Below are 18,728 nucleotides of genomic sequence, written 5' to 3'. Positions count from 1 at the left end.
ACCACATGCGGAATGAATATGTTAAGCCCGTTTGTGGTTGTAAAGAATGCTTGGGCTTGGATAAACGTCATCCGTTTAAAATCTAAAGCCTTTAATTAACCCTACCAGCGTAATATTTATTGTGACAGACACTGAATCCCCACGTGCTACTGCTTGTTTCAGCAGTGTTTAGATCTGGTAACTTCAGAATGCATGCACCCAACCTGCCTTATAAATTACGATGTTGATTTTACAGTCAAAAATGTTTCATTAATTCAGGGCTTTTTTTCTCCTCTGTAGTGGTTAAGGACTTTCAGGAGTATGTGGAACCGGAGGAAGCATCTCCAGGATCACCTCGAAGAGGACCTTCTGGATCTGGTCAAGAAGATGAAAATATAATATTACCTCTAGGTGACAATATTCTGACTCACAACTTGGGCGTTCCTGTATTAGTAGTTTGCACAAAGGTAAATATGGACTTTCATTTCTTGGTTCATAAAACTGATGTTTGCCTTCCATGCGCTCTGTTTGAGCAGAGCCAATATTTGCCTCAGTATGCTTAGATATTTTATTGTAATGCTATGAAACGTATTCCAATAGTAAAATATTGCTTTGTGCAGTGTCTCTTAACAAGCTTGGAGGTGTCCTCTTTTGTTGACGAATTAGCTATGAATAAGATAAACATCCATTCCAGACCTGTTTATTTGCATGGCTATTCAGTCTTATTTTTTTACGTGCGGTTTTACTAGTGTGATTTTGTCTTTCAGCTACTGGTTAGGAAATGTTAATTTTATTCAGTGCCATATCTCCATTTGTAGTTGTAGTAAGATCTAATATCTACTTTCTAAGCTAGTTAATCTTTTACAAGCTTTTCACCACGAGAATATAAGTGGCAGTTATGTTTAAGTGCACCCATATTGTCTGTATACGTTTTCTATGTTTTGTGCCATAATCTGCAACCCACTGTTCCCCCCCCTCATCCCCTTCTCCATATCAGATCTGGTGGCTCAGGGGACTAATGATTCCACTCCCGAAGCCCGTGTTTGACCTCATGGCCTGGGGTTCACATCTTCGTGGGTAACAATAAACACCTATTTTTCAGTGCCAGGATGGCCCAAGGGGTGAACATGTGTTTACTAATTCATGTGTTATATGATGCTATTTGCTTCATTAAGGTATCTTGTCTGAAATAGTATTTCAAACTTTTAAATGCCTCACTGAAAATGTGAATATCTGAGTCGGACCAAACTAACTGTATGTAGTCACTTGATTAACCCAACCTGAGAATAATATATTTTTGCATCCAAAGCCAGAAAAATCTAGTGTCGTTCATGGTTCTTAGATAGGCCGTCATGCCATGTATTTACCTCTTCAAAGTATAAAGAGAGGAGGGGCGGTGTTGAAGGAAGACTGGAATAGAAAGGAGAAGCATAGAAAAAATGAATGAGCGGGATTGGCCATTTAGGTGCTTGTTTCCAGTCCAGGAAGGACCTGGCCTGGCAGTTCAGGCTGGACTGTTCCCATTGGACGCAGGGTCAAGACTGATTTGCATATGTCTGGGTCCAAACTGGAATGGCATGGTGGGCAAAAAAACGATTGATTTAGTCCCAGATCTCTGTACTGGGGTGAATGTATGACATTGTTCTGCATTCTGTCCATCAATTGTTCTTTATGCGCTTCACAGTGCCAAGTGTAATCTGTATAGACACCGTTGTGAAAATTTACATCCCAGGCATCTCTAATTAAATGGCATGTTGCCACTTGAGTAATGATATTAATAATTATTGAACTGGAGACATTTTATGACTGGGAAAGATAGCCAGCTGAGTCAGCCTTTTCCTGACTAGCTTGTAGTGACTTGAACCTGTGGTTGGGAATCGCAACTAAAAAGCTGAATAGGTGTAAAAAAAATCTAGGTATTACCCCTGTTTCCCCACCTCCATATCCATTGAAGGCCATGGATATGGATATCATGTTCTTTATAAACAGATAGTGTGAGGGTAAATGCTGTCTCACTAAATATTTGGAGACCACAGTGGTCATCAGGTACTGGTTATGTTTGTATCCATTAATGAAAATGGGGTAACCCAAAAGGATACGGACCTGGGTATAATGCAGTAAGAATAAACAATGGTCTAGAACTTTTTCTTTAAGGAAGCCGATTCAATCAGCACATATTCAAAAGTTTATGGGCGTTCCTTATATATCCGCACCAAACCATAAATGAACTCAGTTACTTAGAATAAAAAAAAGAATACCACTACAGCACCAATATATCAAAAGAGAGGGAAAACAATGTTTAATTCATTGTCTCTAGTCACGAAATTGATATTTTTTTACAATTTTCTCAATACTTTAGAGTAAAAGGTTGCCCAGGGGGAGCGTGCACAAAAAGAAGTGATCAAAGGAAAGTGCAGTGAATCAAGGGAAGAATGGAAATTCACAGAAGTAGACAGGATATTCACATTAATTTTCTGTGATTGCGGTCATACAATTTCCGTAATACAACAACCTGGCCCACTTGAAGGTTAATAACAACTAATTTCTAAATCATACAAACACAACCGTCATGTCAAATGTGTGCACTTTTTAGCAAAAAACTGGGTCCAAGGTGAGATTAGTATCGTCGACGTTTCGACTCGACTTAAGGTCATCCGGCGAGTTAAACCTGGACCGTGCGAGTCTTCATCAGGACATTCAATAGTAGGGCAACCAAGGGTTAGAGATGACCCCAAAGGTGTAAGGCTACACTGTGTATGCCTCGTACTCAGTCAAGACCGGATCCTTTTTAGTAAGGATGATTCAATCGTCCATCAAAATATGCTGTTCAATGTAGTCGTTTTATTATATTCAACTCCTTTTCTTTTTTAACATTTTTTGAAAACCTTTATTGTGCAATATTATCATACAGTTACGGGCCTACAACCGTCCCGGCCGGCCTCAACATCAATTTGCAGCACTTACGCAAAATATACTACCGCTCAGTGGTCCACCAATACAAAGATAGCAATCATTTCGTACAGCACATAAGGTAAACGTGACCACTGAGACGCAGGAGTAAAGAAGGTTAATTTTTAAAGTTACGGGTATGAAGGATCAGCTGCAATTCAATCAAACAAGGAAACCGAGTGGGCAAATCACATCAGGATGGCGATGAAGCATCTGGAAAATACCGATGCCAAAAGAAGTTTATCAGGATAATGGGATACATATGCACACATCGCACCGGTAATCGCCCACCCCAGGCAGGTGGAAGAAGACAAATATCACCTACAACACGATTGTGAGCTAACACAGCAAGGGGCACCACACTGACCCAAAAGAGGAAAAAGCGGAAAAGGGAAATAAGAAAGAAAGAAACAGTAAGAAAAAAGGCCCATGGTAACTAAAGGAGGACTAAACAAAAAACCCATCTCCCAACCCCCACCCTGCACCTCTGCAGAGGCCACGGCCTCCCCCCCCCCCCCCTAGCAGCGTGCCTGTCGCCCATAAAACGAGTACCCGAAATATAGATACAGCAAGAGAAGAGAACTAGTAAACTAGAGAAAGGGATAACCCATAAAGGCAAGAACAGAGAGAAAACGCAGCGAAGAAGAGAGGCCATAGAACTGAAGAATACTCGAAACTAAAGACCCCCCCTATCCCAACCCCCCACCCTGCACATCTGAAGAGGCTATGGCCTACCCCCCTGCCAGCGTGCCCATCGCCCCCCCCCAAAAGAAAAACCCCCAAGGAAGGGAAAAACGGGGAGGAGCCATCAAAACTGGACCCCGGTCAATCCCCGCCCCGCTCATACTGAGTAACCCAGGACCAGTCATAAGTAAACCCAGGGAATGTCAATCAGTTATAGCAGCATGAATAGAAAGAACAATAAAGCAAACCCCACCTAGTCGCTGGCTAGGCATCCGTCCCGTATTAGCCGGGGTAAATTCACCCCTGACCCGCTCTAATCCGTCCAGTGGTGCGTGTCAACTGATCAGTCGCCAAACAGTGCAATCCCATGTGACCCGAAGCGACAGACGAACAAAGCAGAGCCAATGCTCCAAGGGGCTCCAGCCGCAAGGAATCAACAGAACACAGTTCAGGAATGTCCAGGTCTAATGACAAAGTTCCAGGCAAGTCACGACACAACCAGGGCCGTAAAGGGTAGAGAGCCACAGCGACGGAGCGTAGAGGCGATGCAAAGCAGTTGAGCACAGGCACTGTTCCGTGGAAATGGTCAGCCTGTAGCATGGCTCCAAACCCCCACACAGCACTCGTACGGTCGGCAAAGTGAAGCCTGTCTCTCATACTCGCCGGGGCCCCCCCCGTAGCCAGGTGTAGGTGTGCAGCAACGACCCTTGTCGCTGGTGTAGGGTCGTACGTGGCAACCCTCGTCTGATGACCATCGGGGTTCCCATTCACCGATGGGACAGCTGTGGCATCCAGCTTTTGTTCGGGATCACTGACTCCACCCCTTATGGCGGCATGTAGAGAGCCGAGAGCAGCAAGTAGGTCTCGGATCGTGGGTTCCATAGTGCGTGCCTGGGCCTATCTCTGAGTCCCGTATTGTAACCCTTCACTCGGGGAAGCCCCAAACACCCGGGTACTCGCCTCGGGTCAATGCGATGAGCAAAAACACCACTGTCCGAGGTCTCCCAATATGGCGACAAAGTCCATTGAAGTCCGAGGGGAGCAGCTCCTCACAATGAAACTGGGACAGTGGCCAGGCCAAACCACACGCCAAAGAACAGACTGGCTTACGGCACTTAATTCAATCCCGGAGCACACCGGAGGTAAATCTAACCGGGCGGAGCTAGGCTCGGGTCGATCGCCTCGCACTTTCCAGCAGGCCGTCACCTTCTCACTCCAGCAGCCGATATAAACACCATGTTGACCGGCTGTGCTCCGCATGCAACGCCCCTGTCTCAGCACTTATAAGGCCATGTGTTACGGGAGGAGAGTTCTTCAGTCTTCGGGCACGTAGGAAGTCCCGGACACCGCCGCCATCGACTAGAGAGCGTTGCGTTAGTAAAAATGCGGTCCTAGCTCAGGATGGGCATCAGGATACGGGAGCAGGGCGTGGAGGTTCCTGGAGCCGGGCCTCTAAGCTGCCGTCGCGGTCGCCATCTTGGCTCCTCCCCCTATTCGACTCCTTTTCTCTCTTATTTATTGGCAGGCAAATTCTTGAACTGGTAGTCTCAGTTCTCCACCGCTCCTGTCCTCCAGGGATCAGGTAGCGTTCTGCCGTGTTTGTCGGTCTCGTAAGTTCCCAAAGTGTAACCGCTGTTCGGCGTGGCGCGGAAGGGACGGGCTCCCATATAGATATCAATGATAAGATCGACCGGGTACATCCATCGTACTAGCGACCAGTATTGAAGCGCCTGCGGAGGTAGATCCATGGTGTCTCTCTTCCGTGTTAGAACATGATCTTATCATTGATAACTATACGCTGCACATTTTGCCCGTTACCGCGGGGTTGGAAATATCACCGGCCACTAAAACGGTCACACTCAATACCACCTACAGCCCTGAAGAGTCACAAGCTATTGGCTCGCTTGACGAAACACAAGCCCGCTGGTTGTGTTTTTTGCTTGATGTCACCTCTCCAGAATGGGAGGCTTAATACATTTCTTTTGAAAAAAATGATCTCTGAGTCCATCTTGCTTCATCGATCATTACTTTGCTTGCTTTACTTTTGAAAACTTCTGAAAGACTAACTGTTCGTTACGTGTGCACTGGACGTTTGTATTGAATTGGGTGGGCCCTGACCACCCCTACAGAGGTTTTTGGGTCTCCTCTGACCGTGCTGCACCGTTCTCATAATGTTACTCTGTTGTACATTTACCGCTACCAGCATAGGCACCATCTTTTCTTGTACACCAAAACCCTACACAGAACCCACAACACATGCTTCTTTGTTCTCTGCTAAAACTAGGTGGACCAGTAGTAACACTACTGTACAGAGCACTAAAAGAAATAACACCGGTAGATCTGAGACCTCTGAAAGAGAAATGGGAATCGGAGCTCTGCAGAATCCATGTAGATTGAGAATGTGTACTATTACAGCATACATCAAATTTCAATCAATCAAAGTACTTGTAGAGCGCGCTACATACCTGTGAGGGTCCCAAGGCGCTGAAGGGAGGGGAGATGGGGAGGAGGGGTGGGGAGTGCTGCTACAGCTCGAAAAGCCAGGTCTTGAGGAGTCTTCTGAAGGTGAGTAGGTCTTGGGTCTGTCGTATGTGGGTAGGGAGTGTGTTCCACGGTGAGGTAGGAGAAGGATCTGCTGCCGGAGGTCGTTCGTTGGATGTGGGGGACAGCGGCGAGGGCAAGGCTGGCAGAGCAGAGCTGGCGGGTGGGGATGTGGAAGCTGAGTCTGCTGTTCAGGTAGGCTGGTCCGGTGTTGTGGAGTGCTTTGTGTGCGTGGGTGAGGAGTTTGAAGGTGATCCTCTTGTCGACGGGGAGCCAGTGTAGGTTTCTCAGGTGGGGGTGATGTGACTGCGGCGGGGGATGTTGACGATCAGTCGGGCAGAGGCGTTTTGGATGCGTTGTAGTAGTCATAAGTGTTTGGCTGGGATTCCTGCGTAGAGTGCGTTGCCGTAGTCCAGTCTGCTGCTGACGAGGGCCTGTGCCACCGTTCTTCTTGTTTCGGTCAGGATCCACTTGTAGATCCTGCGGAGGGTATTGCAGAAGGAGGAGGAGATGGCGTTGACCTGCTTAGACATGGAGAGGGAAGAGTCGAGGATGAATCCTAGATTGCATGCGTGGTCGGTGGGTGTTGGTGCTGTTCCCAGTGTGGTCGGCCAGCACGAGTCGTCCCAGGCTGAGGGGTTGAACCAAGGATGAGGACCTCCGTCTTGCCCGAGTTCAGCTTCAGACGGCTGCTCCTCATCCAGTCGGCGACGATCTTCATTCCTTCGTGGAGGTTGGTTTTGGCAGTGTGTGGGTCCTTGGTGAGGGAGAGGATGAGCTGGGTGTCGTCGGCGTAGGAGATGATGTTGAGGTTGTGATGGCGGGCCACTAGTGCGAGGAGGGCCATGTAGACGTTGAACAGCTGAGGGATGAGCCCTGGGGGACGCCGCAGATGATGTTGGTGGCTTCGGCTCAGAAGGGTGGGAGGCGGACGCTCTGGGTTCTGCCGGTGAGGAAGGACGTGGTCCAGTCAAGGGCCTTTTCTTGGATTCGGCTTCTAGGAGGCGTGTCTTTAGAGTGCGATGGCAGATCATGTTGAAGGCGGCTGACCGGTCCAGGAGGATGAGGGCTGATGTTTCGTCGTTGGCACCTGATGTCGTCTGTGGCGGCGATGAGGGCTGTCTCTGTGCTGTGGTTTAGTCTGAATCCGGACTGGGACGGGTCCAAGATGTTGTTGTCTTCCAGGTGGCGGGTCAGTTGCATGTTGATGATTTTCTCAATGACTTTAGCCGGGAATGGGAGCAGGGAGATGGGCCGGAAGTTTTTGAGTTCCTTGGGGTCTGTTTTGGATTTCTTGAGGAGGACGTTTATTTCGTTGTGCTTCCAGCTTTCCGGGCATGTCGCTGTTTCGAAGGAGATGTTGATGACCTTCCGTAGTTTGGGTGCGATGGCTGCGTCTGCTTTGATGAATACGTGGTGTGGGCACGGGTCAGACTGAGATCCTGAGTGGATGGAGTTCATGACCTTGCGTGTCTCGTAGTCGTTGATGTTGGACTAGGAGGTCAGGCGGTTGGCGCTGGTGGTGTTCACAGGGGAGTTGGAGTCTGGCGTAGTTGGGGCAGTCGTGGTGTTTAAGCTGTTGTGGGTGTCAGTGATCTTGCGGTGGAAGAAGATGGCCAGTGAGTCGCACAGTTTTTGTGAGTGCGGGATGTCGTTGGCGCTGGGGTTGCTGTCGTGTGCATTGTTATCCAAGCGGTCTTTGAAGGAGGATCTCTTGGCTAATCTGATGAGGTGGTGATGTCTGCGGGTAGCGTTATTGTGGGCTCCGTGGTTGTCTGGTGTGCATTCATGGAGCCAAGTCTTCTCCAGTTTTCGGCATGCACGTTTGGAGGCCTGGAGCTAGTTAATGAACCATGTGGCTCTTTTGCTGGTGTGGCTGTTGGAGGGTTTCTTGAGCGTGCGAGGGTGTTGGCGCAGTCGTCGATCCACTGTCTGAGGTTGGTTGGCGAGGTTATTGATCATGGTGGCGGAGTTGGCGGCGTCGTTGTTGTTCTCGAGGTGGAAGTTCAGGTCCCCAAGGAGGATGTAGTCCGTTTAGGCGAGTGCGTGGGTGCTGGCGTGGTCGGCGATGGAGTCGCTGAACTGAGCACGGGATCCGGGGGGGTCTGTAGATCAGTGTTCCTCTGAGGGTGGTGTTGGGATCGGTGTGTATCCGGAAGGCTAGGTATTCGGCGGTGTTGAGGGTGTTGTCTGCGTGGGTGGCGACTTTGAGGGTTGACTTGTGGATGATGGCTATTCCTCCTCCGATTCCTTTGGCGCGGTCCCTGCGGGTGATCTTGTAGCTGTCCAGGATGGCTATGGCGATGTCGGGCGCCGAGGAGTCGTTCCACCAGGTCTCGGTCAGGAAGGCCACATTTGGGGCGGAGGTGTCTAGCAGATCCCAGAGTTCGACGGCGTGTTTGCGTGCGGAGTGGGTGTTGAGGAGTATGCAGCGGAAGTGGTTGGGTCCAGTCGTTGGAGGTTTGATGGTTCTGTCGCAGGTGAAGCTGCAGGTGTGGCAGGAGAAGGGTCAGTTTCGGGGCGGCCTGGAAGCAGGTGTGGTTTCAGCTGGCGTTGAGAGCATGGAGGGTGCTGGCATCGTAGTGGATTCTGGTGTTGTGGCGTTCGCGGGGTCCAGGCGCGGACAGGCTTGCCTTAGGTGTGCCTTCGGCGTGCCCGCTTCTCGGCCTGCATATGAAGGGACTTGGGAGGGAGGAGCAGCTGGGAGGCGGGAGTGGGGAGTCCAATGGGTGCGCTGGGGGGCAGGGCCGCAGGGAGGCAGCGGCAGGAAGGCCGGGTAGGGAGCGGTGAGTCGCGGGGTGGAAGACGGCGGCAGAAGGGCATAGGAATCGGCAATGCGAGCGGGTCAGCTGGTGACAAGTGGCGGTGTCGGGGCAACCTGCCTTCAAGCAGGGTCAAAGGTCGCCCCCACAGACCATGCCAGGACCCCTCTATAGTCCCACGTTGCTATTGCTGCCTCCTCTTTCTTCCTGTGACTGCAGCCGGAGAGTAGCATCCTTAATCCCGTTTTGACCCTTCAGATCCTAAGGACGAAGTGAACAAGCATGCTTGAATCTTAAATCCAGAAAATCTGCATAATACAAATCAATGATTGTGCTCAGAATCGTCTGTCAATGAACGCTATGAATGTGAGAGTCCAGGAACTTGCCATACTCATCCTAACATAAACATACCCTACTCAAGGGATGGAAGAAATGCAGGTGGGTTAATCCTTGTCTCCGTGTCCTTAATACAATTGAAACTTTCTGTTACGATGGCTAGGACATTTTTCATTCTATGTCAGAACCGGCGAGGATTACCCTGGTTATCCACAACCTGCGAAGCAATATTATTGTCTGGTTTAGAATAAAACCTGATGAAAGTACAATCGAACGACTAGTCCGCAGCATTCAGGATCTCCTCCAGGCAGGCATCAAGGGAGAATACCGTGGAAGCCATTTCCCCTCTGGCAGAATGTGCCCCTAACATTTTAGGATCCATGGCAGCTTCCTGCATGGCCCAACGGACTCATCTGGCAATTGTAGGAGAAGAGACTGCTCTGAATGTTTGCGTAGGGATATCAGCAGTTTCCTTTCTCCATGGGGATGGATGTCCGCCATCATAAGCCTTTATACATCTCACAACACATAGTTTTGGGGAATGTGGAAAAGGATAGTTAACCAAATGAGTTACATTTCGTGCGGCTTGAAATATGTAAGATGACCCCTTCTGGGTTAAATACACCACCCTTTCTGTCCATTGCCCTGACATCTGAGACACACCGGCATGAGATTAGGCAGCAGAGAGTGGCTAATTTAGCTGAAATTTCTTTGCGCGACAGGTAGCGATCGGATGGCCAAGACAAGAATAAGCTAAGAACCTTGTTAACGTCCTACAGAACAGAGTACCTGGGTTCCAGATGGAGAGAAAGGTAAATGTTTGTCAAAAGTTTGTACACCCAAAAGTTTGTACCAGGTGGTCGCCCACCGGAAAATGGCTTGCTGAGATCACCAATCCTGAAAAAATCTATAGTTCTATGAGGCAGGCCCTGCAAAGCCAAGGAGGTGAGAAAGTTCAGAATGTAGACTATCTCTGGACCCACGGGATCCAGATGTCATGTATGACACCAGCCTATCCATTTAGTCCATGCTGATCGAGAACACTTGGCTGTGCTGCATGCCCTTGCCTTGGAGAGGAGGGACTCAGCCTGTCTCGAAAGACCTTGGGCTTACCAGTGTTCCCTATATTCCTCCATCAAATAAGAGACCGAGACCCCTCCAGCACTAGAGGATGGGGATTCTTTTCTGGATCTTAGAGGAGATCCGGAAACTGGGATAGAGGGATTGGAGAATCCCAGGAATGTTCCAGAAGAGCTGGATATTGAGCTTGTGATCTCCAGATCAGGGTCATTAGGATGATGTCCGCCACCTGAGCTGAAAGAAGAAACGGGTCCGTGGCCACTGCCTCTGCATCAGGGCGCCTTCTGAAGTACCCCGGGACCTGGCGGTCCGGGCGGGATGCAAAGAGGCGCACCAAGAATGGGCCCAACCATTCGCATAGGGTTTGGAATACCGGTGGATGTAGATGCTAGAGGCTCGCTTCTTGGAGATGATGTGAGTGCCAATCAGCTACCTGGTTGGCCGCCCCAGGAAATGTTCTACCATTATGAAAACCGGATTTTGCAGGTAAAAGCCTCAAAAATTGCAGGCGAGATCCAAAAGGTTCTTGAAGCGAGTACCTCCAAGATGATTTATGTATAGAACTGCTGCCACATTTTCCATCTTGAGGAGGACACATCACAGCGCTCAATCCTTGGACCAGCAACAGACCACTAAAGAACCAGCTAGGATTTCGGCCAATTGATATGCATGGATTTTTTTTGCGTGGACCATATTTCGACTGTGGAGAAATATCAACATCTCGCCCCCAGCCCATGCCACTGGTGTTGGACTCTATGACCAGGTCCAGAAGGAAGCTGAAAATTGCTTGGCCATTCCAGGCCTCCATGTCAGACATTTGCTAAACAGAATAGAATCCACTTGGGAGGTGTTGGCGGTCCCTACAATGGTGGGGAGCACACAGTGTTGTTTAAATACCCCTCACACACCAACAGGCCCCTTGGTGTCATGCTTCATCATCGGGGGGTTCGCACCCCTCTACGGGATGCTGTGTGCTACGACCGACTACTAAGTGGGAGCACTTTCTGTGGTTTGTGTGTGAATGCGTGTGGGGTACTTAAATGTGAGTGGTGGAGTGGTGAAAGTGATACTTTAAAAAAACACCTGGCTCGTGGGGTAGAAAAGACTTTAATTAAGCCCCCGGCTGGTATTATTAAAAAGGGTGCAGTGTGAGGTTACTGGTGAATAATTATGTACATTAACCTCTTTTGTGCATCGACATGAACATGTTTCGGAGTGCGAAACTCCTTCTTCAGGACGGGAAATGCACAAAGATCCCCACCTTACTCACATGGATGTAGATGTAAAAGTGTATTATACAAAAATTGTAACGTGAACTATAGGTGTTGAACTACAATTTAGGTACATAACACCTAGTCTCTGCGCCCATTTGGTGTCTTAATCAAGACCTGGAGGGAGAGAGGGACATAATCAATACCTTTCTCATTATGCAGTTGTGACTGTCGTATAGGTGTCAATGACCTTAAGGACAAAGAATATGCATATACATAGGGTTGCAGATTTCCTCCAAAGATCGTACACCCTGTGTATAAAAGTGACAAAAAAGGACAAGGACACACATATAAACACATACATAACACACATGTCCGATTTGGTATTGGTTCTAAAAGTTCCTTGAGGTATGTGGATAAAAAACAAGGTAAAAATTGTCTTACTTAGTGTTTTAGGTTACATTGCCTCATGAGCCATTCGCGCATTATTGGGGGTTCCATCATGCTAAGTTCAGTAATCTGTGGGCATGAGAATGCCTTGTTTAGGATCTGCTACTTACATCCACTGGTAACACTTCCTTTATGTCTGGTATGCTGGTAACTCACGTTTTTTCAGAAGACGATCTGCCCTCTTCCCCTCAACGCGGCTCCGATGGTTGTGCCGTTGAGGGGAGGGCTTGTACTTTATATACCCTGGTGTATCCTGTAAATTACCAATTAGCGGGTTAATTGAAGCCGGATGTAGGCCCAAACATGGGCTGTTATGCTTATCGTTCGCCGGTAACGCGCCATTGAACAGTGTTCGTTTCTGGCGCATGCTCCGTAAACGTCGTTCTATTGCGCAAGCGCCCTGGTCAAAGACTAGGCTGTTGCACATGCGTGGTTGGTACCGTGGATCGGCAAGTTAGTTATTGTAGTACCGGTGAAACACTCCATTCAGCATGATCAGAAATTTGAGCGCTCTGGTTGTGAAAAGAAATTAAGGGTTTTAATGGGCATGAATGTGAAAGTAAAGGTACATAATAAAGACTACTGCCCAAGAAGCACCCGTGAGTGCTATTAATTAAGCAAATGGCTAAGGAGAGTAGGAAAAAGCCAATGTCAGCTGGTCATTGCGCAATATGGCTATTTTAACATGAACCTAAGTCAAATACCAGTGATCATGGTATTGTTTGGAAGAAGAACAGACTCATCAGATCTGTGAGACAGAGGATGCAGAGGGTCATATAGGTTCACAGGTACCTCATGAAGGTTTTTATTTTATCGCAGTTGGCCCCATGGTATGGCATCATTGAGGCCTTCTGTGTCTGTGCCCAAACGGAAAACCCATCTTTGTTCCTTTTCAAAAAGGCCTGTTTCAGAGGGTAACTGTTCAATAATGGTCCAAAGTAGCTCATTGACAGTGCTGCCTCTCCAGGTAATGTGCTGCCATCTTCGTTGTGGATGTTCTACATCTCACATTACTCTTGTGTTCGTTCATCCTCACATTAACGGGTCTGCTGGTCATGCCCACGTATTCTAACCCGCAAGGACAAGTAATGAGGTACACCACGTTCTTACTGTTGCAATTTGTAAAATTGCGTTGTTCCCACTTGCTTCCATTTCTAAAGGTGAGAGCCAGTTTTTTTTCGTAAGGTGGAAGCTACTACAATTGCCACAGGGATGGTGTCCTTGGATTCCCTGTAGCCTGGTTTGTTGTTTGGGTTTATTAGGTGGTCTGGTGTGTACTAGGATGTCCTTAAGATTTTTACCTCTCCTGTGGGCAAATAATGGTTTCTCTAGGTCTAGGGTCCCGCTGGTTAGTATTCTCCAATGCTTATTAACCATCTTAGACACTTGGTTCGAGTGCGAGCTGTATGTGGGGACACATACTGGTCTTCCTTCAGTATTGTCTCTAGGGGCTCTGTCCTCCAACAGAGCTTCACGGTTGTTATTCCGTGCCCTCTTCATTGCTGAGTTAATTACTTTGTCAGGGTAATGTCTCCCTTTCAGTTTCTTTTTGAGGTCTTGGGCCTGCACCTTGTATTTGTTTATATCGCTGCAATTGCGGCGTAGGCGAAGAAACTGCCCATATGGCAAGTTTTCTCTCGGATGACGCGGGTGGAAACTGTGTAAGCAGTTCCTTGCGCTAGGTTTGAAATGAGTCTCTGTTTTAAGGTAACCTGAGTCATGGTAAATGTTGAGGTAGAGGAAGACCATGGATTCGTTGGACATGGAGTGAGTGAATTTCCAGTACGCATTTTGATTGTTTAGCCAAACTAGAAAGTCAATGACTGATTGGCTGTTTCCTTCCCAGATAACTAAGACATCGTCTATGTATCTTTTCCACATTTGGATTTTGTTTCTGAAAGGGTTGTCCGGGTGGAGAATCTTAGTGGTTTCTAGGTGGTGCACATACAGTCGCGCCAGGCTCGGCGCGAAAGTGCTGCCCATGCTGGTACCGTGGCATTGTAGGTACAGAGTGCCCTCGTACTCAAAGAAGTTCTTTGTTAAAGCAGTAGAGATGCACTCCAATACAACCCCTCGTGGGGTTTGATATTTCCATGTAGTTGAATGTAGTACTTCCTCAATGATGAGGAGAGTCTCGTCGTGGGGCAGGCTGGTGTAGAGGCTTTCCACATCCAAACTCAGCAGTATCTGTGAGTCGGGGTCAAATGGGAGGTCCTTTAATAACTGGAGGACAGCTTTTGTGTCCTTCAAGTAGGTATCCGTGGCCTGGACTAATGGTCTAAGAAAGGCGTCGGCAAACTTCAATAGGGGTTCCAGGATAGATGTTATGCCTGATACTATGGGTCTACCAGGTGGTTGTGTCAGGCTCTTGTGTAGTTTGGGTATGCTGTAGAAGTAGGGGGGTACGTGGGTTTTTTTGTGTGAGGAATTCCACTTCTTTTTTGGTGAGCCAATCATGAGATTGGGCCTCCTCAACCAGAACTCCTATCTTGATCCTCAATTGTTCAGTGGGATCCTCAGGTAGAATTCAGTAGTTTCTCCTGTCTGACAAAAGTCTCCTGCACTCTTGGTCATATGCTGTTGTAGTTTGTAAAACCACTGCTCCCCCTTTGTCCGCTGGTTTTATCGTCAATTCCCTATTCTGGGAAAGTTCTCTTATCGCTTCACTCTCCTGCTTGCTCATGTTTTGGAAGGTATGGTGATTGGTGGTGTCTAATTTGCCGAGTTACACCATCAGGGCTTTTTCGAAAGCCAAAACCTCAACTGGAAGGGCATGGTCAGGAGGTGTGAATGTGGACTTCGGTCTTAAGCCTGTGTCTGAACTGTCAGAGGTGACCTCTCGATTGTAGAAGAAGGCTTTTAATTTTATGCTTCTAATGAAGTGTTGTACCTCTGTGTGCAAACGGAACGTGTCCAGTTTGTTAGTGGGTACATATCTCAACCCTTTGTTCAGTACTTTGTTCTGTAGCTCAGTCAGAGGCCATGGTGTGATTATCGCTAAGTTCCCCTCTTGCTCGTGGAGGCTTGGTTGGCCAGGGCCCCGGTCATGCTCCTGGTGTATACCCTGGGGTCTGTTTCGTCCTCTGGTTGCCAGGTCACGTTGTTCCCCCTTCTTGTTCCTGCCTCGACGGGGTCCTTGGACCCATCCTAAAAAAGGCTGCTGATTTTGGGCTGTTCCCGAGGGGTCAGGTGCCCATTGTGGGTACATCGGTCCCATTGGCGGAGTCCCGTATTGGTATTGTGGGTACTGCGGTTGGCCTTGAAAAGGGTTATATTGTGGAGGACCTTGGTAACCTCTCCATCCTCTTTGGCGTGGATATTGGGGTCTATGCTGCCTGTATCCTCCCCTCTGATATCTTTTTTGCTGGTAGTTACTTGAGTTAGAACTGGAAGAGCTGCCATCAGACCCTACACTGTCTGTGTCACTTGTGGTGTTCTTTGTAAAATAGTCCGCTTTGGTGTAAGGATAGGCCCTTTCTGCTGTGAACCTGTCCTTATCTTTCTTGAGTTTGTTAAACTTGCTCTGTTTCAATGTTATCTCAAAATCAGACATCTGCTGGTTCAATTCTTCAAGCCTCTTCTTCAAGGCCGCCGGTGCGATAAATGTTTTTAACTGTACCTCAAGTTTTTGAATCTCTATTTTTAGCTCCTGGGCTATTCTTGTGGCAGTTTGTACGATCAACACAAGTAAATCTCTTGTGCAATGCCAGGAGATCAGGGACCAGGCTTTCTTGAATACTAGGTCATCTTGGAAAATGAAGGGTTCGTTCTTTACAATGAGACCATGAGGGGCTATTTTGTTCCTCAAATACTCAGTCATCAGGAGGCCATGCAATGCCGTCCTGATCTGTGTTTTTCTCAAGTTGGTAAGTTCATCCCAATCGGCCACTGCGGGGCCCGGGTCACTACTACTCAATCCTTCGAAAGGATTGATGGCTGTTAATATCCTGTCGATATCTTCCTCCCCAAAGGTGAGACCATGCTCGTCTTCCATTTTGATGTTGATGAGAGTGTTTCTGGCATGTCTATATGTGTCCAATAAACTCCCACAGCTGTGCGCTGTCTAGGGTCTGATGGCTGCTCTTCCAGTTCTAACTTAAGTAACTACCAGCAAAAAGGATATCAGAGGGGAGGATACAGACAGCATAGACCCCAATATCCACGCCAAAGAGGAGGGAGAGGTTACCAAGGTCCTCCACAATATAACCCCTTTCAAGGCCAACCGCAGTACCCACAATACCAATACGGGCCTCCACCAATGGGACCGATGTACCCACAATGGGCACCTGACCCCTTGGGAGCAGCCCAAAATCAGCAGCCTTTTTTAGGATGGGTCCAAGGACCCCGTTGAGGCAGGAACAAGAAGGGGAACAACGTGACCTGGCAACCAGAAGACGAAACAGACCCCAGGGTATACACCAGGAGCATGACGGGGGCCCTGGCCAACCAAGCCTCCACGAGCAAGAGGGGTACTTATGATAAACATCACACCATGGCCTCTGACTGAGCTACAGAAGTACTGAACAAAGGGTTGGGATACGTACCCACCAACAAACTGGACACGTTCCGTTTGCACACAGAGGTACAACACTTCATTAGAAGCATAAAATTTAAAAGCCCTCTTCTACAATCGAGAGGTCACCCCTGACAGTTCAGACACAGGCTTAAGACCGAAGTCCACATTCACACCTCCTGACCATGCCCTTCCAGTTGAGTTTTTAACTTTCGAAAAAGCCCTGATGGTGTAACTCGGAAAATTAGACACCATTTATCACCATACCTTCCAAAACATGAGCAAGCAGGAGAGTGAAGCGATAAGAGAACTTTCCCAGAATAGGGAATTGACGATAAAACCAGCGGACAAAGGGGGAGCAGTGGTTTTACTAATACAACAGCATATGACCAAGAGTGCAGGAGACTTTTGTCAGACCGGAGAAACTACTGAATTCTACCTGAGGATCCCACTGAACAATTGAGGATCAAGATAGGAACTATGGTTGAGGAGGCCCTAGCCCATGATTGGCTCACCAAAAAAGAAGTGGAATTCCTCACACAAAAAAAACCACGTACCCCCTACTTCTACAGCATACCCAAAATACACAAGAGCCTGACACAACCACCTGGTAGACCCATAGTATCAGGTATAACATCTATCCTGGAACCCCTATCGAAGTTTGCCGACGCCTTTCTTGTACCATTAGTCCAGGCCACGGATACCTACTTGAAGGACACAAAAGCTGTCCTCCATTTATTAAAGGACCTCCCATTTGACCCTGACTCACAGATACTGCTGAGTTTGGATGTGGAAAGCCTCTACACCAGCCTGCCCCACGACGAGACTCTCCTCATCATTGAGGAAGTACTACATTCAACTACATGGAAATATCGAACCCCAAGAGGGGTTGTAATGGAGTGCATCTCTACTGCTTTAACAAAGAACTTCTTTGAGTACGAGGGCACTCTGTACCTACAATGCCACGGTACCAGCATGGGCAGCACTTTCGCCGAGCCTGGTGCAACTGTATGTGCACCACCTAGAAACCACTAAAATTCTCCACCCGGACAACCCTTTCAGGAACAAAATCCAAACGTGGAAAAGATACATAGACGACGTCTTCGTTATCTGGGAAGGAAACAGCCAATCAGTCATTGACTTTCTAGTTTGGCTAAACAATCAAAATGCGTACCTGAAATTCACTCACTCCATGTCCAACGAATCCATGGTCTTCCTCGACCTAAACATCTACCATGACTCAGGTTACCTTAGACGCATTCCAAACCTACCACAAGGAACTGCTTACTATGCTTCGACAGTTTCCACCCGCGTCATCTGAGAGAACTTGCCATATGGGCAGTTTCTTCGCCTACGCCGCAACTGCAGCGATATAAACAAATACAAAGCGCAGGCCCAAGACCTCAAAAAGAAACTGAAAGAGAGACATTACCCTGACAAAGTAATCAACTCAGCAATGAAGAGGGCACGGAATAACAACCGTGAAGCTCTGTTGGAGGACAGAGCCCCTGGAGACAATACTGAAGCAAGACCAGTATGTGTCCCCACATACAGCTCGCACTCGAACCAAGTGTCTAAGATGGTTAATAAACATTGGAGAATACTAACCAGCCGGACCCTAGACCTAGAGAAACCATTATTTGCCCACAGGAGAGGTAAAAATCTTAAGGACATCCTAGTACACACCAGACCCCTAATAAACCCAACCAACAACCCAGGCTACAGGGAATCCAAGGACACCATCCCTGTGGCAATTGTAGTAGCTGCCACCTTACGAAAAAAAGCCTGGCTCTCACCTTTAGAAATGGAAGGAAGTGGGAACAACGCAATTTTACAAATTGCAACAGTAAGAACGTGGTGTACCTCATTACTTGACCCTGCGGGTTAGAATACGTGGGCATGACCACCAGACCCGTTAAAGTGAGGATTAACGAGCACAAGAGTAATGTGAGATGTAGAAAATCCACAACGAAGATGGCAGCACATTACCTGGAGAGGCAGCACTGTCAATGAGCTACTTTGGACCATTATTGAACAGTTACCCTCTGAAACAGGCCTATTTGAAAAGGAACAAAGATGGGTTTTCCATTTGGGCACAGACACAGAAGGCCTCAATGATGCCATACCATGGGGCCAACTGCGATAAAATAAAAACCTTCATGAGGTACCTGTGAACCTATATGACCCTCTGCATCCTCTGTCTCACAGATCTGATGAGTCTGT

The 18,728-nt window shown here is 48.0% G+C and overlaps 1 protein-coding gene across 1 annotated transcript in view; it reads left to right on the top strand.

Annotated features, from left to right (window-relative positions):
• The window catches only part of DYNC1LI2 (dynein cytoplasmic 1 light intermediate chain 2), a 473,715-nt gene that overhangs the window by 126,532 nt on the left and 328,455 nt on the right, over window positions 1-18,728 (top strand). The window contains exon 5 of the mRNA XM_086947723.1: window positions 280-446. Coding sequence (XP_086803849.1) covers window positions 280-446 — 167 coding nt within the window. The remainder of the gene's footprint in view (window positions 1-279; window positions 447-18,728) is intronic.

The sequence above is a fragment of the Lissotriton vulgaris genome, chromosome 12 (genome assembly GCF_964263255.1).
Source record: "Lissotriton vulgaris chromosome 12, aLisVul1.2, whole genome shotgun sequence".
Taxonomy (NCBI): Eukaryota; Metazoa; Chordata; class Amphibia; order Caudata; family Salamandridae; genus Lissotriton; species Lissotriton vulgaris.
Note: the sequence above shows the minus strand (reverse complement) of the source record. Positions and strands in the feature narration are given on the sequence as shown.